This window comes from Erythrolamprus reginae, chromosome 7 (genome assembly GCF_031021105.1).
Source record: "Erythrolamprus reginae isolate rEryReg1 chromosome 7, rEryReg1.hap1, whole genome shotgun sequence".
Taxonomy (NCBI): domain Eukaryota; kingdom Metazoa; phylum Chordata; class Lepidosauria; order Squamata; family Dipsadidae; genus Erythrolamprus; species Erythrolamprus reginae.
The window spans coordinates 53,351,512-53,373,643 of record NC_091956.1 but is presented as its reverse complement, the minus strand read 5'-3'; the positions used below and the strand labels follow the sequence as shown (position 1 = coordinate 53,373,643).

General features: G+C 41.2%; 1 protein-coding gene across 19 annotated transcripts in view; it reads left to right on the top strand.

The window, feature by feature from the left end:
• The window catches only part of SORBS2 (sorbin and SH3 domain containing 2), a 203,065-nt gene that overhangs the window by 161,095 nt on the left and 19,838 nt on the right, over positions 1-22,132 (top strand). For 13 of the 19 annotated variants that reach the window (XM_070757535.1, XM_070757541.1, XM_070757539.1 and 10 more), the window contains 5 exons: positions 8,494-8,585; positions 12,895-12,941; positions 14,098-14,212; positions 14,315-14,443; positions 17,196-17,390. In XM_070757535.1, coding sequence (XP_070613636.1) covers positions 8,494-8,585; positions 12,895-12,941; positions 14,098-14,212; positions 14,315-14,443; positions 17,196-17,390 — 578 coding nt within the window. Of the gene's footprint in view, positions 1-3,637; positions 5,204-8,493; positions 8,586-12,894; positions 12,942-14,097; positions 14,213-14,314; positions 14,444-17,195; positions 17,391-22,132 lie in introns of all 19 variants that reach the window. The other 6 variants (XM_070757537.1, XM_070757531.1, XM_070757529.1 and 3 more) reach the window with 2 other exon arrangements.

Here is a 22,132-nt window from a genome sequence, read left to right as displayed (position 1 = left end):
TTCATATGGGAGCTAATGTTTCCTGTTTATTGTTATTATACAATACCTGAAGTGTTCCCTATGATTGCCCCCAACTCTGAAATGCCACCATAACGATTCAAAATTTTACATCCGAAAGGCAGCCGCCCCGAGTTCGCGGAGAGGGGCGGCATACAAATCTAAATAATAAATAAATAAATAAATATATCATTTACCCAATTTGAATATGTCTCCCCAACACACACAAAAATAATTATGCAGGGATGTCTTCAGGGTGCGGTTTTAAAACAAACCAAAATAACTGTAACAATGCAATTGAAGCTACATCTGGATTTTTATATAGTCATGAGGCAAATCGGTCACTTTGATTTGCCTCATGACAGCTGCCATTTTGACCTTTTGTACCAGGCATTGCGGACATCCCAGTAATTAACTGTGAATTGGGAAATTGAGAGTAAAGATTATATTAGAATTGCTGAGAAGAATAGACAAGATGATTGAATATAAACAAATGGGTGAAAAATAGCCATAGGTTGAGAGAGGCTGTTTGTTTTTAAAGTTAGTCTTAGTTATAATACTTTTTTTAAAACTCCTTAATTTTTTTCTTACTGTCTATATTATATACTTCTACTATATTTGTCCCAATTCCACTCAGTTCTTCTCTATTCTTTTTTCCCTTCACTTTCTTCAAATAGCTATCCTTCCCTTTAACTCATTTATATTCTTGTGCCTTTCCTTCCTCTTTCTCCTTTTTTTTCTTTTTTGCTATTTATATTGGAAATAGGGGTGAACTCTTATGCTCATGTAAGAGTATTTTATGATAAAAGAAGGAACAGTTGCAATATGTATATGAAGGGTTCATTCATTTTATAAATTGGATCTTTGGATATAATATTCAAATATAACTTTAGCTTTTTTGTTCTGGATCAGTCTTTTTTGGAGTGTAGCTTCTCCAAATACAGATACCTATATACATATGCCTGTGAGTGTGCACACATGTGCATGTTCAGGAATTTATATACAGATGCATAAGTGTGTCTGTCATCATTTGCACACATTATTGAAGCAATCCCCAATATAGGTTTCAATTAAAGTTGAAACCCTGGATTGAAAAAGTGGAAAAGTTTGATATTGCACAGGATTTTTGTCTCTATATGATTTTTGTTACAAAGAAAATCTACTGTTAACCTCCTTTTGGGTAAAAATGGCAGCTTGCTCTTTTAATTAAAAAAAAAATCCCCTTTCACCCCTATGTGTGGTCTCTGTCTTCCGATGCTGCCCCATTCACTCACACAGATGTGATTTAGAGAGTTAATTGATGTTCCCCAGCAATTCCTCAGAACTATCCTAAATAAATCCAGCCAGGAGCAGGCCAAGGTTAATCCACAAGGCAATGGCCAATAGGCCATAAAACAATGGAAAGTTTCTCCAACAAATAAGCCCACCAAACAACCTTAAGTCTACCAGGCCAAAGTGAAATCACCCACAAAAGAAGTTCAGCCACTAAGGCACAAAGTCAAGCAGTATGCACAAGAAACAAATACACACAACCATAAATGAAACATAGTGTTTTCAGCAGTGCCTCCCTCTGCCTGGTGTGATAAATAGCTCTCTGGTGCAGCCCATCAAAACAAAAAAGGTGGTGATTCACTTAACAACTGACTCCTTAGCAAAGGAAATTTTAGGCCCAATTGTAGTCATTAGCTGAGGAATATCTATGCACACACACACACATATATATATACACATAAACCATATAGTTAATGTCTCAATGTCTCAATATCTTCCACTGAAAATCAGGACTGCTTGCATTTTCTGCTTTAATGTTTATCATTTGTTAACAGGGTTTATTTGTGTAAGTGTTTCTACTTATTTATATAAAAAGCAGTCTAAAAACAGAGGCATTTAAGATAACTGCCTTCTAATGACTATTTAATTGCATGTCAAATTAACATTTAACACATTTCTAGTATTGATGCTTCAGGATACAGAATTAGTAATCAGTATTAGTACTTGACTAATATTAACTGAGGCAACGTGGTTGTATATATTTGCTTATATATATTTGTAACATTTTCTATATTATATTGCAGAATCTCAGCGTTCAATGCTTGGGCAAATAGCAATTTTGTTTTGTTCCATTTTGCTAGAACCAATCTAATCCAGGCAATACATTTTAAAAAGTTATGTTTAAGTGCCTTAATTTTGCTTTTTCCCAAACTGACAAATTTCAGACCTATTGAAGTACAACTCCCATCATTCCAGGGGCATGTTCTAACTTACCTGGCTGCCAATTTGTTTCTTCCCACACCATGTGGCCATGCCACATGGTCGCACGCACTCTTTGCGCACCCGTGCATGCACAGCAATAAAACATCCATGAACTTTTTTTCAATCCAAAAATAAGATGGTGACACATGTGGGGTACCGGAAACTCAGTTTTTGTTCATGCTCAGAAGGAAAAAAAACTAGGGAAAAATTCCCCCCCAAAATCCAAAAAATTATGGCGGCCCCCACAGACCAGCACTGACCAATCTGGTTTCATGACATTATTGTAATGTCACCAGCAGGTTTCTACCGGTTCACATGAACCGGTCCAAACTGGGAAGAACCCACCTCTGTTGCCTCCATTCCCACTGTTGCCAAAATTGTATTCCAACATATCAGTTCTCATTTAAACGTCTTCCTGTAACTCGATTGATTAAAGTTTTCAGCTTAAAAGCTTCCCCACTGTTCATTCTGTTACACTACAAACATCACCAACGCAGGGGAATAACCAAAGGAAGAATAGAGGGGAAAATCTTGCGGAGAAAGAAAGAGGTTGGGAAAAAGATGGGAAATCTCATTTTTAAATTGGAAAAACTGCAAATTTTCTAAATTGTTCCAAGTCTTTCCAAGTAGGCAATGCATCTATACATGGGTTTCAATTGGGCTGTTTTTTAATGTGTCATTTTTATTTAAAGCTTTTACACAATCAAAAAATAAAACAAGAAAATACATAAAAGGAAAGTAGAAAAAGGGAGAAAATCAAATAAAAGATACTGGAAATAATATTAAGAAAAAAAGAAAAAGAACATTTAAAATGTGGCTTCTGATCTATATAGCAGTTACAAATGAACTTCTACTATTTCTCCCTCATTAGAGATACATTATGTAGTTCCATTCCCCACCCACCCCCAATTCACCCTTTTTAATCAGCTGATCCAGAAGTCATTTTTTGTTTTCACTTTGTCCACTTTCAGCAATTATTGGTCTGTTTTTAATTTTCATTTTATTGCCTGGATTAGATTTCTGAACAGGGAGCACAGTTTAATTTTTTTTAGTTAACTTACCTTAAAGGCTGACAAAGATGATAACGTATGTACACAATTTTACAGCGTGACAGGGAGACTAGATGAGAAATGGTACCCAGTTTTCTATTTCAAAAATGTAAAGATATATATAGGAGCTTTTCTATATTAATAGTGCAATCCAAAGTTAATGATTATTGTATGCATATTATACCGCAATTGTTAACTCTATGTTAAGAAAATCAAAGTGCTTTCCCATCCCTGATTTCTTTCAGGCATGTAATAATTGTTATTTTTCTGTCTACTTTTGAATCTCTTAATTTCTGGCAATGTCTCTTTTTCACCATGCTGCTCTGTGGATTATAAAGGTGGGGATATTAGCAAAATATATTCATCCCTTTCCAGTTATTCAGTCCCCAACCAGAACACCTCAAATGATTTAGATTATGGTAAAAATTATGGGCAGCGGTTAGCTGTTCCATGTGATTCAAGAAGAGCCATCAGCTACAAGAATGGCTGGCAAATGGCCCGTCAGAATGCAGAAGTCTGGAGCAGCACTGAAGAGACTTCCTCTCCCAAACGCAAATCTCGCAGCTACGATGACCTACTAGCTGATGATCATTGCTGCTTCTCTGATGCGCAGAATAAATCTGAAAGTATGGTGTCTCTGTTGGGTGCAGACAATTCCAAAGGTGATTCTTCCCTTGCCTGGGCTTCCCCGTATTCCTCTGAAACTCATGGGTCCAATCGGTCAAAGGCCCATCTTCGGTCTGCCCATGACGCTCCCGGATTCCTAAAACTGTACAAAAGAATGCACCGCATTAACCGCAAAGACTTGCTTAATTCTGAGGTGATCTGTTCTGTAAAATCCAGAATACTACAGTATGAAAAGGAACAGCATAAGAGCTTGCTACGTGGTTGGAAAGAATCCTCCACAGAGGAAGTACCAAGAGACATGGTGCCCAATAGAATATCTGAATTTGAAAAACTAATTCAGAAATCTAAATCAATGCCAAATTTAGGGGAAGAAGCATTATCAGCTGTAAGCTTCCTGGAACCCCCTAAAAATGGCTTTTGTACCATGAGACGGTTTTCTATTGAATCCTTGCTGGATGAAGAAAATCAAAATAGGCACACTACTCAGGTGCAAAAGAATTACAAGTCCAACACTCTGGTGCCAATTCACATTGAAGTAACCAGTGAGGAACCACAAAGAACTCAGATGGACTATTCGGACAGTGACCAAGATGGAGTGGTTTCTGACATGAGTGACTTCATACAGATAGAAGGCTCATCTTTTTGCAGTGAAAGTGATTTTGATCACTTCTCCTTCACATCCTCAGAAAGCTTTTATGGATCAGGACATCACCACCATCACAAGCATCTTATCAGCTCCTGCAAAGGAAGATGTCCAGCCTCATATACACGCTTTACCACCATGCTGAAGCATGCAAGGGCTAAACAGGAAACTACCCCAGAAGATTCCAAGCGACAAGATTCTGATACTGGCCTCTCTAAAATAGCCTTCCTAGTCAGCCCAGTGCCTTTCCGGAGGAAAAAACACACACTGCCCAAAAAGCAGACTGAAAAGACTAAATGCAAATCATCTGTCTTTGACGCTCTGGACTCCGCTCTTAAAGATATCTGTGACCAAATCAAAGCAGAGAAAAGAAGGGGAAGCTTGCCTGACAATAGTATATTGCACAGACTTATTTCTGAATTGCTTCCAGACATTCCTGAAAGGAATTCCTCCCTTAAAGTTTTTAGAAAAAGTCCCATACGCCAGCCTTTGCATCCACTGCCTCACGATGGTGCTATTCACTGTCCATTGTACCAGAATGAATGCAGAAGTTTGCCTCTCAGTGCCTCTTATCAAGACATGGATGCTACCAACAGCAGAAACCAGGAATATGATAATGCGTTGTGTTTTCAAGGTGGATTACTTCCTTTTCTTTATGCTTGTGTTTGAATCATTCACCCTTATCCTTTCTAGTTTGTTCCCATTACATTTGTGTTGTGCACCTTTTACAGCCTAGAAATTGTCTGTTATACAGTCAGTCATGGGAATGAAATAAAAAACCCATCAGTTGAGGACAATAAGAGTATACAAAGTTGTGCTTTTCAGACCAGCCAACAAAAGGAAAAAGTAGCCTTTTGTTATTAAGCATTTGAATAGTTACTGAAATAAGAGAGCAATGATTCATAATGGAACTTAATATCACACAGTGAAAAAAGTCTCAATTGGTCTAATTTTTGTATGAATAATTTTTGGGAAAAGGTACCAAGGCTTCCTAATAAAATAGATGGTCACCTGAATATAAGAAAGTACAAGGTGAAATAATAAGAAAAGACACACTTATTTTAAAATTATTTTCATCTAAGTTCACAAAATAATTCAGATATGTAGAAACATAATTATAGCTGAATTGAATATTTGGCTCACTAATCTAAATGTCCATCTATGCAATGATGGTGACAACATTAAAATCTATTAATTTTAAAATGGCTTCATTTAGTATTAAGACGGACAAGTCCTACAGGATAAAGCCAAGGTAAGGAGTATTACAGTTGCAATTTCATCTATTTAGCTAAAGTCTAGGTTTCAATAAAAATAATAACAATACCCGCATGATCTCCATTAATAGTATAGAATATTTAAATATTCAGCTCAGTCATGGTTTCCTCTGCACATAGCTGTATAGCTCAGCTATCAACAGCAATAGAAAGCTATGGCTTCTCTGCTGCACCTCACATCTTCTCCCATGAAGCTGAGATTGGAAATGTCCTCTTTTAAATGAAATTTCCTGTGACGCTTAAATCAAACTTGCTGCGACATGAAATTTGGGTGTAGATCTGCTTATTTTAAACCACTTATGAGCAATTAGCCAGTGGAAATTATATTTTAGCAACATCAGTAAAGTCACATATCATTAAAGTCTTGTTTAAAATAAACCAGGATCAAACTATAGTTTATACTCCTAGCTTATTGGTAAACCAATACTGCTTTACACTAGCTAGTAGATAACATAGTTAACATAGTTATCTACTGCTTGATTAGCTTAGCATAAGTGTGCCAGTCTCCTTTGTCCATGGGGAGGACAAAGAAAGAGGAAGATTTGAGTCCAAACTTCATGGTGCTATTGTTGTTTACCATCTTGTGATATGGGCAGCCATATAAATTTGGTAAATAAATAAACCAACAATTAGAATTCTTGTCCAAAAAATGGATGCAGAAGCTTCTTCTCCATGTAAATGTAATAAATTGTTCACATTATTTAGAGATATTGCTAACACAAATTGCACTTGAAGTTATATTCTAGGAATTTATAAGTCCACACATCTTAAAATTATCAAGTTTAAGAAATTCTGGTTTAGGGTACAATAAATACAAATAGTTATTTGAAAATAGCAAATAATTATTTCTCCTCAAGAATTTCTGTAAAAATGAACTGTAGAACTTACAGAGCTGCTTAGAAAGTCTCAGTGAACTACATTTTTTTCTTCATGTTAATATAGTTACATAAGTACTTTCAGCTTGCATTATACTAATCTTAAATATGCTTACTCAGTATTCAATTCGCTGAATTTTATAGGCCTTTTCCCTATTTGGGATCACACTGAAAGGGTGCAATTCTATTTCATGGTCCCTTCTATGTAAACAATTGAGTTTTGTGAGCTAGAAATACAGTGATACCTTGTCTTACAAACTTAATTGGTTTCGGGATGAGGTTCTTAAGGTGAAAAGTTTGTAAGACAAATCAATGTTTCCCATAGGAATCAATGGAAAAGTGATTAATGCGTGCAAGCCCAAAATTCACCCCTTTTGCCAGCCGAAACGCCTGTTTTTGCACTGCTGGGATTCCCCTGAGGCTCCCCTCCATGGGAAACCCCACCTCCAGACTTCCGTGTTTTTTTGATGCTGCAGGGGAATCCCAGCAGGGGGATCCCAGCATCTCAAATATGAGCGCTTCACTGGCAACGGAAGTCCAGAGGTGGGATTTCCCAGTGAAGAGAACCTCAGTGAAATCGCAGAATCGCAAAAACACCGAAGTCCTTGAAACCCCACCTCCGGACCTCTCTGTTTTTACGATGCTGCGATTTCACTGAGGCTCCCCTCGCTGGGAAACCCCACCTCTGGACTTCCGTTGCCAGTGAAGTGCCCATTTTTGCGATGCTGGGATTCCCCTGCTGGGATTCCCCTGCAGCATCACAAAAACACGGAAGTCCAGAGGTGAGGTTTCCCATGGAGGGGAGCCTCAGGGGAATCCCAGCAGCACAAAAACGGGTGCTTCGCTGGCAACGGAAGTCCAGAGGCAGGGCATCCCAGCGGTGGTGGTGGGTTTGTAAGGTGAAAATAGTTTGTAAGAAGAGGCAAAAAAATCTTAAACCCCGGGTTTGTATCTCGAAAAGTTTGTATGACGAGGTATCACTGTATGTACTTCTAGCTATCACTTAACCTGGAAAGCAGATATTTGTTTGATCGGTGATTATTTCATTAAAAATAAAATAGCAGCAGTGCTTCAGACTAATGGCATGGTATGCTAGAAGCTTTTATCCTCCCCTCTTTTCAGAGAAAATAATCTCCAGGACCATTTTTCCCAAACTTTCCCTTACAGCAAATGGCATCTTTGGAAAAAGTGGTAACAAAGAGAGCAGAAAAATAACAGCATTGCACTTCTAATCTGGAGATCCCATTTTCATATCTACTTGTTCTAAAACATTCCCAAAATGCACAGTAATGTGGCAAATGTGTAATCTAATCTGGTCTAACACAAGAGTCATAGATTTCTGTTCTACTGGATCATCTCAGAATTTCATTTTCCCATCATTGTGGCATGCTTTTGTCGCATTCCCTTGCATGTGGATATACAGTATGTTTATAGCTTTAAGAGTCAATGCTATGTTTTACCTGTTGCATCTTCAGTGACTTATTCTTCTATTCCTCTAAAAGCAAGAATTGTAAGAATCAGAGAAGATGCTATATTGCTGGTCTTGGTTTTTCTTTTTAATGCTTCAGGTTCAGTTCGAGATTGTATAATTAGTATATGAAACAATTTCCATAGCTTCCTTTCTAGACTTCTGTTTGTTTGTTTGTTTATTTGTTGTTACATTCGTTTAATTCAGATTCACAAGAACATGAATTTAGATATACAGTACTTTCCTTTGAACTAAGCTTCCACAATTGTTTTTCATGAATTTTCATCTAATGGCATTTTATTTTCAGTAGACCAGGAATCTCCTGGAAATTATTCTTCTGCTTTCACTGATGTGAATCGATGTATTCCAAAGGAAAGAAGAGGAACTCCAGACAGAGAGGTAATGCAAGAAAATGTACTTAAACAAACATGCTTGAAGGCAGAAGTTTTTTTTTAAATTATTTATTTGTTTGTTTGTGTTTGTTTGTTTGTTTGTTTATTTTATTCAACTTCTGTGCCACCCTATCCCAATGTATTTCTGAAAACACCAATCACAGCTTCTTGGCAATGCTGTGTTTCATCACCTGGGGTTACAAAACAATGCAGTTGGAATAGAAAGAGAAGCAGAGCAGGAACTACAATTAGGGCATTTCTGCACAAGTACTTTGTACCAGTTTAGGACTGGTTCTGATCCTGATGGATCTCATCTATTTTGAGCCATTGAATCCATTCTGAATTTTAAATTGCAGCAAAGCTGGTATTTTCCCTTTTTTGTTCCCTGTGGTTCTGCAGCCCTTGTGGGCTTTTCACTTCCCCACTATTGACAGGAATCAATTCATCATTTATCAGGCCTTCTCTAATGTGTTCCCTAGAGGTTTGGCATCTTGCTCTTGGAGGTTTCTTTTTCATATGTACTAATTAGAATTTGTCTTTCCCCTTGCTTTCCTCCATTGTAGTATCATGCAGCTAAGATCACAGTTGTTGGGACAAATGATCTAAGTTCCAAAGCTACGTGTATGTTCTGCCGGAGTGTTTCAACCGCCCGTAACTACAGGGTAATTACTCCAGGAAGACACACAACACACGATAAAAGGAAAGCCCAAAAGTTTTTATAAACAGAAAAAGCTCCCTTTTTAAATGTCAAAGGGATTTTCTGGTACACACAAGGCACAGTTAAATGCAATCCAATTGCTCACCCAATAACAGGGAAACTGAGTCCAATTCTAAAGTCCAGAGAGTCCACACACAATCTTGAACAGCACAAAAACCATGATCTTGACAAAACAATGAATCAGATAAACTGCCATGAAGCTAAAACATCAGGTTGCACTTTTATCTGTAGCACTAATTACAGCAGCCCCACCCAACTACAGGTGGCCTCATTTTCTCTTGTAATAATCCTTCAGTTGTTGTCTCCTATGCATCACTCTACGCATGCGTGGATGTGTCATTAATTCTTGTTCAGAATCCAAGAATGATACAGATGATTGATCTCCCCCTGGGCTGTCTGCCAAACTCCCCTCTTCCCTGTCACTCACGCTTCCTTGGTCAGAGGAGGCTTCGTCGGCAGATTCCATCGGGAGCAAAACAGGCCTGCGGCATGTGGATGTTTCCCCCACATCCACCTGTACATTCCTTGGGGCAGGAGCTGGGCCAGAACTAACCACAACACTTGTATTTTCATCTCACAGGGCTTTGAGGATGACCAAAAGAATGGTAGGAAGGTAGTCAGGAAGTCTTGGGTGGATTTCAGTCCCTTTGCTTTTTTTTACAGTTGATTTTAGACTGGCTTATGATGATCTGTATACATCTTCTGCATTTTGAGATTAGGAAAAATAAAGATAATTGCAGATTCCTTTCAAATTCCTTTGTGAGGATTGGAGGACAGAAAAAGTATTCATTGGAACTCCAGATACAAGAAGCAACAACCAAAATTGCAACATCTGTTTAACAAGCAGTAAATGTCAGTATATTTGTGGGCCTGCCAAGAGGTACACAGTGTTCAGAAAAGAGATTAAATCACAATGAAAACAGTCGGCCTAAATAAATGTCTTCTTTCTGGAATGCTAATCCCATTTCTCTTTGTTGATGCTGCTCCTTGGGTCTTTACTATCTGGAAGAAGGAAAAAATTTTGAGTTAATGAATCTCAGGCCTTTTACCTAAATTTCTTGTCCTTTCCCTGGGAAAGCAGAACTAGTGAATACTTCCTTGTACAAAATAAACTCAATAAAATATTGAAATACAAGTGTAGACCTGGAAGCATACAGAGATTCACTAATAATTTTGTGCAATGTTTTTTGTTACATTATAGTTACAGTGGTACCTCTACTTACGAACTTAATTCGTTCAGTGACCAGGTTTGTAAGTTGAAAAGTTCGTAAGTAGAGGCAATTTTTCCCATAGAAATCAATGTAAAAGCGAATAATGCATGCAAAACCATCCAAAAACTCACCCCTTTTGCTTTATTACCGCAGGCATTGTGATCCTTGTTCAGGGGTGGGTGGAGGAGGCGGGAGGGAAAGACAGCAGAGGCTGCCCAGAGGGAGCCTCATGGGTGGATTAACATGCGCAGGAAGCTGCCCAGCGGCTTGTCAGCCAGTGGGGCTTCCACCCTCCTTGAAAGTGTTTTCAGCGGCAGGCAAAGGGGGATCCCGGCGCTTCGGCCTCAGACAAGGCTCCCTGGCTCTCACTCCAAGCCTGGCATCCGTTTCCTCCGGGGGAGTCCCTTCAAGGCACCCAAAGCAGCTGGCTTTAACTCCTCACTCCCCCCCCCACAGGCTCAAGAACTGTCTTAATTGGAAGGAGCAGCAGAAGGAGAAGTGGAAGCGAGGAGGAGAGACACGTGCCCTCCTCCTCCTCCTATTGATTGCGGTCCCCATGGAACAAACAAGAGGCCAAAAAAAGCTAAAAGGCTTCTTGATTGGTGGGAGGGAGCGCAGCTGCCAGGGATGAAGGCGCGTGCAAGAAGGCGGGGAGAAGAAGGGGGAGGAGGTGGAAGGAATGCCAGCAGCCAGGACCATGGCGATGTCCCCCAGACCCAATTCTGCAGCGGACCTCCCCTTCCTAACTGCATGGCTGAGAGCAGAAAAGAGAGCCGAGTTTCACGACCTCCCCTGCCTCTCTTTCCCCCACCTTCAGAGGGAGAAGAAGGGGGGAGTGGCTGCACCACCGCAGGGGTCCCTCCAGCTCCGGCCGCGCATGCACATGTCTGCCTGCCTCTTGCACCCCATTTTCCCCCACCCCAGGTGTGCAAGGTGTGTGTGCGCGTGCGTGGCTCTGCCTCTCTTGCCCCGCTGCTTTGCAATGATGTCTGCACACCCAACGGGAAGAGCGGCTGCTGCCGCTCCTCCTCTTCCTCCTCCTCCCCTGGTGAGGGTCCCCATCTTGTCTGCCCATCACCCCTCACCTTGCGCAGCCTCCACCGCCCAGCCTCGCCAACCCAGAGGGACCCCCATGTGCCGCAGGGCTCAGGAGAGCGAGACCACAACCTTCATTGAGATCTCAGAAGCCCCTTCCACACTCCAGAAGGCCTCCATCCTCCTCTCTCTCTCTCCCAGACAGGAGCATCTGGGCAAGCCAACCTTTGGGGTGGGGGCTATGCCAGGCAGGTGCGCAGCTTTGGGAGTTGCGTGGGGAAAAAACGGGGTGGCAGGGAAGGGGCATGCGAGGAATTGGGTGGGTGGATGAGGTTGGAGAGTGGAATATGGCAATCCAAATCCTGGGAAGGGGCTTTGGGTGGAGGGAGGGGTGTGGAAGCAAGGTCCCCTGACAAGGGAGACAAAGATTCAAAGAGTTGGGGGGGAGCTCAGGTATCTAGGGTGGGTTCCTAGCGAGAGAATGGTGGTGGTGGTAGTGATGCTGGGTGGGTGGGTGAGAAATGCTTTTCCACGGTCCCCCGAGCCCCCCAAACCCACCTCACCAAAAAGGTGATCGCACCGTGCAAGGGAAATGGGAAACTTGGTCAGCCTTGGGCAGGAAAGCACGGCTGGAAAAATAGAGCGCCTTCCGCTCTCGGCCATGCAGTTAGGAAGGGGAGGTCCCCGCCTCTGGACTGCCGCCACAAGCAAAGGGAAAACCCAGCGGGGGCAGTCACAATGCAAGGGAATCCCTGTGGCAATAAGAGCACATGTGCAGTAAGAGAGCTCACACACTTGGGTTTGTAAGAGCACACACTCAGTGAGAGAGCTCACACACTTGGTTTGTAAGAGCACACACTCAGTGAGAGAGCTCACACGCTTGGGTTTGTAAGTAGAAAATGTTTCGGAAATAGAGGCAATAAAATCTTAAACACCGGATTCGTATCTCGAAAAGTTCGTTAGTAGAGCCATTCGTAAGTAGAGGTACCACTGTATATTAAAAGTTACTCCTGTGAAGGGTATCCTAAAATAGTTTCATTTTATATGTTTTATAACATGTACCAGACAATTGGGACCAAGTATTAATTAGTAAATATTGCTACTAGCTGGGAAAGTACTCTCTTTCCTGCTACCATGAAAGCAGTTTAATCTAGGATTACACAGAGGTATCATGAAGTAGAGCCATCCTAAAACAGGTATCTAAACTGCAAGCACAGTGATAACATGAAGAATACCCCTTCTTGTCCCTCTGCCCCACTTAGCTATGCCAGAGGCGCATTCTTTTAGATACATGTGTTATGTATTATTTTAAATACATGTTATTTAGATTAATTTATTTCCTTCTTTTACAGAGGCTACCAGCTAGAGCAGTATATGACTTTAAGGCTCAAACTTCTAAGTAAGTATTAGTCCCCCTCCCCCTTTTTACCCAAAGAATCATATTGAATCTTAAATGCTTTCAGATAGAAAAGAATATGTGCAATATATTACAATTGATACAAATTAGTCTCTATTTCATATGTAGTTAAACTATTTTTTTACTATTTAAGCATTCTGCAATATTCAGATATTCAATAATTTAAGACGTAGTAGCTGCAATATTTAACTAATATATGAGTCATTCTCATAATGTGTTTAGTAATATTTAATGCATAATAAGCACATACTTAAAAGAATGGTTCTTAAAACTGAAGTTGTTTTGTTTTGTCTTATTTACTATAGAGGGAACAATTTTGCAGTGAAATAAAAGTGTACACTTTGCTAACGTATGGTTTGAATGTGCAGTGATTTACATTAAGTTTTGAACATTCTCACCAATATAGTTTTTATTATGCTCTTTATGCCATTTTATCAGCTTTAAGATAGGCAAAATTGCTTTTAGGTTGGATTTCTATACTGTTATAAGAAAAACAATCTCTTTAAGCTTGCTAAATTCCATAGAAGTCCAGTCTTTCTTAAAGCTGGCAAAGTCAGGACAATCTACATTTTAGATAGGATGGTAAAATAGGGTTTCATATGCCATTTACACTAATACATTCTGAACCAGAATGCATCTCTGGTTGTCTTTTAACACTGGCAGAAGTATGAAGAAAAGAATTAGGGAAATGACATAGAGAGAACTTAAAGAAAAGAGTCTTTGGTCTGCTAACTAACATAGTTGAGAAGTATAGATAGAAGATAGAATGTAAAACCATGCTTAAGAAAAACAAAGATGGCTAGGTGTTATTTCTGTAAAGAATCAATGCTGTTCTGTATCTCATTTTACGTTTGAAGCAGTAAATATATTTTTACAAAAAGACAGTGCTAGTTTTCTTGTTAAAATGAACCACAGTTTCTTTTGCATTTGAGGTATTAATCAACATTAAAGCAATAAATTATTCAAGAAAAAATAGGTTTTTGTGTTTATGGTTGACCTCATTACTAAATATAATTTCTAGCTGCTAGTTTTGGTCTTCTTTTTGTTATTTAAAATTATAAACAATTAATATTCAATTGAAGATACAATTACCAGGATGTCAAATCTGTGTATAACTGTGTATAAATATTTGTTACAGAGAGCTGCCCTTTAAGAAAGGAGACACTGTCTATATCCTCAGGAAAGTGGATCAAAACTGGTATGAGGGCGAACACTACGGAAGAGTTGGGATTTTTCCTATTTCTTATGTTGAGGTTTGTCTTTACACCAGCAATCTGATACAAATGAGTTTTACAAATACTGTAGATACCCAGTTTGGAAAAGTTGAATTAAAATAACCACTATTCTCTCTTCAGAAATTTATTCCCCCAGAAAAAGCACAGCCAGCAAGACCACCACCCCCAGCACATGTGGCTGAAATTGGAGAAGCTATTGCAAAATATAATTTCAATGCAGATACAAATGTGGAACTTTCATTGAGAAAGGTATTTGCTAAAATTGGGTGTTACACTAAATTTGACCAAGATTCTCTGCAAGGGGCTTATTCACTCAAGTATATATTTACCTGGGGCTGTATTGTGACTGTAAGTTAGACTACAGTGTTCCCTCGCTTTTCGCGGGGGATGCGTTCCGAGACCTCCCGCGAAAGTCGAATTTCCGCGAAGTAGAGATACGGAAGTAAATACACTATTTTTGGCTATGAACAGTATCATAAGCCTTCCCTTAACACTTTAAACCCCTAAATTGCAATTTTCCATTCCCTTAGCAACCATTCAGATTATTACTCACCATGTTTATTTATTAAAATTTATTAAAAAAAAATATTTATTAAAGGCAGACGAAAGTTTGGCAATGACATATGACGTCATCGGGCGGGAAAAACCGTGGTATAGGGAAAAAACCCACGAAGTATTTTTTAATTAATATTTTTGAAAACCCGTGGTATAGACCTTTCGCGAAGTTCAAACCCGCGAAAATCGAGGGAACACTGTACTTGCATCTTTGTGCTGCCCATTTTTTCTTTCTGCTAAGCTTTTCTCTTTTTTTCTTACATTGGTACTAACCTTTTCCCCACCTCTTTCTTTCAACTCCTGGCTAGACAATATAAGTAGTTCTTCTTTACTGACCACAATTGATACTGGCAACCTGGATGTTAAGCAAAGCAGTTGCTCAGTGAAATGGCGACTACACTTATGATCTGTAACTTTATTTTGCTTTACAGACTGATGAAGTCATTAATACTAGGATTGATTACAAAGTTATTTCTTTCATCACCATCATAAGTTTGAATAGTCATTGTTTGAGGCATTCATTAAACAAAGATTACCTATATACTATTAGAAGATATTTTGGACTGAATCAGAGTTTCCTTTCAGTCCAAATACCAGATGCTCGGCCAGGGATCCCTAAACTTGGTAGCTACAAGACTTGTAGATTTCAATTCCCAGAATTCTCCAGCCATCTATGCATTCATAGCTGGGAGTTGGGAATTCTGGGAATTGAAGTCCACAAGTCTTAAAGTTGCCAAGTTTGGGGAACCCTGGCCTAGCATCTGGTATTTGCACTGAAAGGAAATAAGGCTATAAATCTGACTTAGAGCTGTATCTGGGGGATATGCAATATCAAATACCTTCTACTTTGAGAAGGCCAGTTTCTAGTCCAGTATTTTTAAGGGGCTTCTTACATACAGGTGTTTCTTTGCTTAATAACCATTTGTTCAGTATTTGTTCAAAGTGAAGGCAGCACTGAAAAAAAATAATTTATACCTAGTCTTTACACTAAGAAATAAGAAGAGCCATGCTGAATCAGGCCAAAGCCCATCGAATCCAGCATTCTGGTCACACAGTCGCCCACCAATTATATAGTAGAAAGAGAAGGCAAAATCCTCCCTTTCCCATGACCCCCAACAAATGGTACTCGGGGGAATCCTGCCTGCCTCAACCAACCTAGAGGTGGCACATGGACATCCGTTTCAGTAACCACTGATACACTTGGCATCCATGAATCTGTCTAATCCTGCCTTGAAGCTATCAAGGCTGACAGCTGTCACAATCTCTTCTGGAAGTGAATTCCATAAACCAATGACCATCTGGATGAAGAAATATTTCCCTTTATTTGTCCTCACTTTCTTACCTATGAGCTTTAGGGAATGCCCCCTCGTCCTAGTATTGTGTTATAGAGATAAGAATTTATAGAGAAATGAATTTTTCTCTATCCACCTTTTCTATCCCATGCATGATTTTATACACTTCGATCAAGTCACCCCTTAAACGCTACCTTTCAAGGCTGAAGAGACCAAGGCGTTGCAACCTGGTTTCATAAGGGAGGTGCTCCATGACTTATGATTGTTGCAGCATCTGCAATCACGATTGCCATTTAAGACCATCTGAGTTGGCTTCTGACAAACCAAGTCAAGGAAACAGGCAGATGACAAGTTGCGGTCACATGATGTCTTATTTAATGATTTTCGATGATTCACTTAACAAATGGAACTGGAACTGTCATTGCTAAATGAGTTGGCCATGTGATGTTTTGCTTAAGTTACTGGTTCCAATTAAAGTCATTAAGTAAGGACTGCCTGTATTTTATTTTAAAGACCCACAGAAAAAAATGGCCAGTTCTTACTTTTTAAAATGAGAGCAAGAAAAACCTTCATAGTACTTTCCTTTTAAAAACTATTCTTTTTAAAGGGCCCCATACATGGTCAGCAGAATGAAGTCTGCTTATATTTCACCTACTAGAGCTAATAGAAATCTCTTTATTTTTATTATGCTCTGAGCCTTTCCAAGTGGATCTTCAGAAGAGGCTGAATTGCCATGTTATCATGTAAAAATCTCTTGCAGTGGTCTGTGATAAGGGAGATGTTTCACAGGTCAATAAAGAGATTTGTTGAACCACGTGTTACAAAGGAAGAAAACCCTTGGTAGATTTCCTTGATCAGCACAAACATTTTGAAAAGTAAATGCAACATTTGAACCCTCCCCATAACCATATATTTTCCCTATGTAGGATTAGCATTATTTATTAATTGTAATCCTTAAATAAAGGATTATCATTAGACAATTATTGTCTGAACCTGCATGGGAAGCATTTTGACTTTGTGATTTCTTAGCTTTTTTTAACTATTCATATTTATTAATATTCCATCACAGTTTAGGAATTTGTATTCCATTGCTATATATTGTATCCATTCATGATGGGACAACAATTTTTCATCTATTGAGTGTTGCCTTTCAGGGAGACAAAGTCATTCTACTTAGACGGGTTGATCAAAACTGGTATGAAGGCAAGCTACTGGGGACGAATAAGCAGGGAATCTTCCCAGTATCCTATGTAGAAGTCAAAAAGACCATGGCCAGAGGAGAAAATGAATATCCTGTTCCTCCAATACCCCAGAGTTACTCAAGTGACAAAATCCACCATTCAGCTAAGGTGAGAAATGCTTTATTCTCTGTACCATCTCTAGTGTTTAATCTTATGCGCACAAATCTTGGTTATAAATAAATATAGGGTACTTGTTGATTTCAATTATATAAATTATACCATTTTTCTTTTGAGCGGAGATTGCATTGTTTTTCCTCTCTTAGGTTACCTTCATTTTCATGGTGTTCTTATATTTTTGCATTTTATATTAAAAATAATGTGTTTGCATAGTTTAAGCTCATGAAAAGTATATGGAAGCCCAGTTTAATATTGATGCACTCGGAATTATTTGATTCAATGACCTTCTACATTATAATGTAGAAGGTCATTGAATCAAATAATTCTGCGTGCAACAATATGTTTGTTTGCTTGCTTGCTTGAGAGGATACTATTATGACATTGGTGGCATGTAACCAATTTTAATTGTGTTTTTATTATTTTTATATTTTTCATTAACTACCTAAGTCGATAAAGGCGATATAATTTTATTTTCAAAATAAGCAAATATATAATATCTGAACAAATATGGCTAATAGTCATTTCCTATAGGGTGTCTGGAAGTGCTAAAAGACTGTAGCCGAGCAGGACCAATTAACCTCTAGAGCAGAGGTGTCCAACAATCTTGAAGATTTATGAACTTCTAGAATTCCCCAACTAGCTGTACTAGGCAATACTTAAAGGTCATGGGTGCCAAGCTGCTAGGGATTTACAAATCAGAACTAGTTCTTTGAATTCCACTGGAGTATATACTACGAAGTATCCTGAAAAGGACTATATTCCCTATCATACTGGGTATTCCAATCACACATTACATTTTTGACCTCCTGCAGTTTTTGAGGAGTTTTAAAAGAAGTCCCAGGTAGAGAGCACCTTACATTCAATTTGCATGGTGATTGTGGCATGAACAGTCAGGCTTTCTCACAACTACTCACTAGCTAGAACTGTGATGATTTGCCAGTAATGCCATCTTATTAAGGTTTGGCTTTTAACCTGTTTTGTCCCATCCATATCCATCAGTCTCCAGATATTTGAATAAGATTTCAGTAGCAACGTCAGCTGTGCCTGCAATGGCAGGATAAAGCTAAGTATCATTAGCCTGTTCATATCACATCCCAATGGCCAAATGACCTTTCCCAGCAGCTTAATTTATAAGAAAGAGGGAATGACTGCCCTTGTAGCACCCAAAAAGGAGTAAGTATATGAGCCAACCTTGCCTTACCCACTGTCATTGATGGCAATTGCCCATTGAGGTAGGAATGCAAATACTGCAGAAAAGAGTCTCTGATCACCAAACCTTGCAGTCTGGGTCATCATGCTTGATGGTAACAAAATCTACTGGAAAGTTAAGTAAGACCTATGGATCACTCTTCCTACATCAAGATCCTGAGAAATGACACCCAACTACAAAAGCTGTTTTCTCCATCCCATGCCGATGCCCATATGTAAATAACTGGAAAAGTTTCATACAATCCACTTTCTCTAGATTGTCTCTGGCTGCATCCCAATGTGCTCTTTACATCATTACCAGAAGGGGATAAACAATAGTTGTCAAACACTTCTGGATCCAGAGGGGATCTATTAAGGAGAAGCATAGACAATCTCCCACAACCAGATCATCATGCACTCACTCAGTCCTATATTGAAACCGAAAGGCATAGACTGAGGTTATCCCAAATACAGTGGTACCTCATGATACGAACCCCTCGTGATACGAACTTTTCAAGATACAAACCCGGGGTTTAAGATTTCTTTGCCTCGTCTTAAAAACACTTTCCGTCTTACGAACCTGAGCCCGGGTTCGTGGGCTCTCTTACTGCGCGTGCGCTTTTACTGACAGAGGGATTCCCCTGCCTTGTGACTGCCCCAATGGGATTTTCCATTCCTTTCCCCACCCGCCAGGATTCCCCGCCAAAGCACCCGGTCCAGATGCCCCCCTTCCTCATCCATCTGCACGTGGGAGGTGAAGCGCTGGAGGGGGGGGTGTCAGGCTGGCCCTCCTGCCTCCCCCCCAGCCAAAAACCCAAAGCTTCGCTGCTGCAGCCGCCGCTGCAGGAGACTTAAGACTCCCTATCCTCCCCGCCCCTCGCCCGTGGCTGGCACAACTGCCTCCCAAGTGCTCTTGCCTGGCGGGAGGTGAAGCGCTGGGATGGGGGGGTGTCAGGCCGACCCTCCTGCTTCCCCCCCAGAGCCAAAAGCCCAAAGGTCCCCACCACAGCAGCCGCTGCAGGAGACTTAAGCCTCCCGATCATCCCTGCCCCTCGCCCGTGGCCGGCAGAACTTCCTCCCAAGTGCTCTTGCCCAGTGGGAGATGAAGAGCTGGGGTGGGGGGGTTGTCCTGACACCCACCACCCCAGCACTTTGCCTCCCACCGGGCAAGAGCGCTCTTCTGCGCTCTGCGGGCGAGGGGCGAGGAAGCCTCCTGCAGCAGCTGCTGCGGCGGAGACATTTGGGTTTTTGGCTGGGGTGGGGAAGGCAGGAGGTCCGGCCTAACACCCCCACCCCAATGCTTCACCTTCCCCCCCAGCCAAAAATGCAAAGGTCCCCACCGCAGCAGCCGCAGCAGACTTAGCCTCCCGATCCCTCCCGCCCCTCACCCGTGGCCTCCTGAGTGCTTTTGCCCGATGGGAAGCGAAGCGCAGGGGGGGAGGCAGGAGGGCTGGCCTGGCACCCCCCACCCCAGCACATCGCCTCCCGCCAGGCAAGAGGGCTCGGGAGGCAGCTTTTCCCCCTTAGGTGGACTGCCTCGGCCCGAGGCAAACGGTGACTGCAGTTGACTCAGGCCGAAGCGAAGGCGGAAAGCTGGGTAAAAGAAACATCTAAAGTTCCTGAGCTGAGGAGGTGGGGGAAATGGGAGCCCAACTCTCGATGCTGCCTATTTTGCTCTCTCTTGCCTGGTTTACGTGTGCGTTGGGCAGGGAGAACTCCCCTCCTTCTCGACACTGCCGAAGTGAACTAATCCCTCCCGCCCTTCGCCACTGACTTCCACTGGCGGAGAGAGGGAGGAAGGGAGAGCGCAGGGACACAGGCGCTGGTGCGTGACTCTCATCCGCCAGTCCCGAGTGAACGGGAGGGGAAAGAGACAGAAACCGCCCTCTCCTACCCTTCCTCCCTCTGTCACCTCGGCTCCCTCACAAAATTAAAAAGGGTGGGGAGGAAAGAGAGGCAATGGATCGATAAACGTCGAGAGAAGAGGAAGGAGGGAGAGATAAAGAAAGATAGAAAGAGAGACAGAAGGAAATAAAAGAAGGAAAGGAAGGAAAGAAAAGGAAGGAAGGAAAAGGAAAGAAAGAAAGAAGTTAGGAAGGAAGGAAGGAAGGAAGGAAGGAAGGAAGGCAGAAAGATGGTAGGAAGGAAGGCAGGCAGACAGAGAAAGAAAGTGGGCAGAGAAGGAAGAAAGAATTAAGGAAGGAAAGAGACAGAAAGAAAATGCCAGACCATAAATTGCCTGCGATTTCGACGAGGGAAACAAGAAGGCGAAAGTGGAGAGAGAATCAGGTCACCTGGGCTACTGACTTTGCATTGCAGAGCTTTGCATGGAGATAGAGAAGGGGGGGGGAAAACACACAGCCACTTTGTCAGTGGCAAAGACTGATTTGATGTCCTTGATTGTCATTCGAGGGAACTCCCTTCCCAGCCCCCACCCTCTCCGTCTTCCCGGAGCAGTCCGGAGTAGCAGTTAAATGGGTGCGTAAGTAAGTGGATGGTTGAGCGAAGCACAATTACGGAAGCTAACCCCCCTCCCTTTCACTTTCTCCTTTTCCCTCAGTGAAAACGCTAGCAATTTACGGTCTGGCATTTTCAAAGCAACAAAAGAAGAAACGAAAGGGGGAATCAGCAGCTTGTTGGGTGGCGTGTACGTGCGCCTGGCCAACGTGAGTGATTAAAACAAAAACACCAATTTGCAAAGGTTCTTTACAGTTGTGGTTGATTATGAGACCTCCCCCCTTTTTTCTCTGAAGCTGGAGAGCCATTTGGAGTTGCTTTTGAATTAACACCACGATTCAGGGCGACAATTTGATTAGATTTTTTTTTTTTTGGTGCCTTGGCAATGTCAGATTCCTCTTCTACAAGCTTCCAACTCCGGAATCCCCCCTTTAGAAAAAAATAAATGCTAATTTCCTTATTTTGAATCTAAAATGAGCAGGATTTTTTTTTGAGAGTTCCCCTTCTAATGAAAACAGCCAAGCTCAAGGCACTGGAGTCTCTGCTCATTCAACCCAGGCTAGCGAGGCTTCGGATTCCCAGGGTGGGCTGCCTTGCCTGCCGGTTGCCTATCCCAATGCGGCCGGTTGACAAGCCGCAAGGCAGCTTCCCTTACATGTCAATGCACCCACGAGGCTCCCTCCAGGCAGCCTGTGCTGTCTCTCCCCCCCCCCCCTTCACCCTCCCCCCAACAAGGATCCGAATGCCGGCAGCAATGAGGCAAAAGGGGTGAATTTTGAGCTTGCAAGCATTAATCGCTTTTCCATTGATTCCTATGGGAAACATTGTTTCATCTTACGAACTTTTCACCTTACGAACCTCCTCCTGGAACCAATTATGTTCGTAAGATGAGGTATCACTGTACCACTATTTCTGCTTCCTCAAAGGAAACCAAGAGGAAGTCCAGATAAGTCCAGATATATAGAGCTCAGTTACTCAGTATTAGGCTGTTAATCAGAGTCAAAATCATGATGAATCTGAATGTTGGGAATGTGCTATGCAAAATGGCTACAGTGCCTAGGCAGGATATCTTCCTTCTTTGTTTTTCT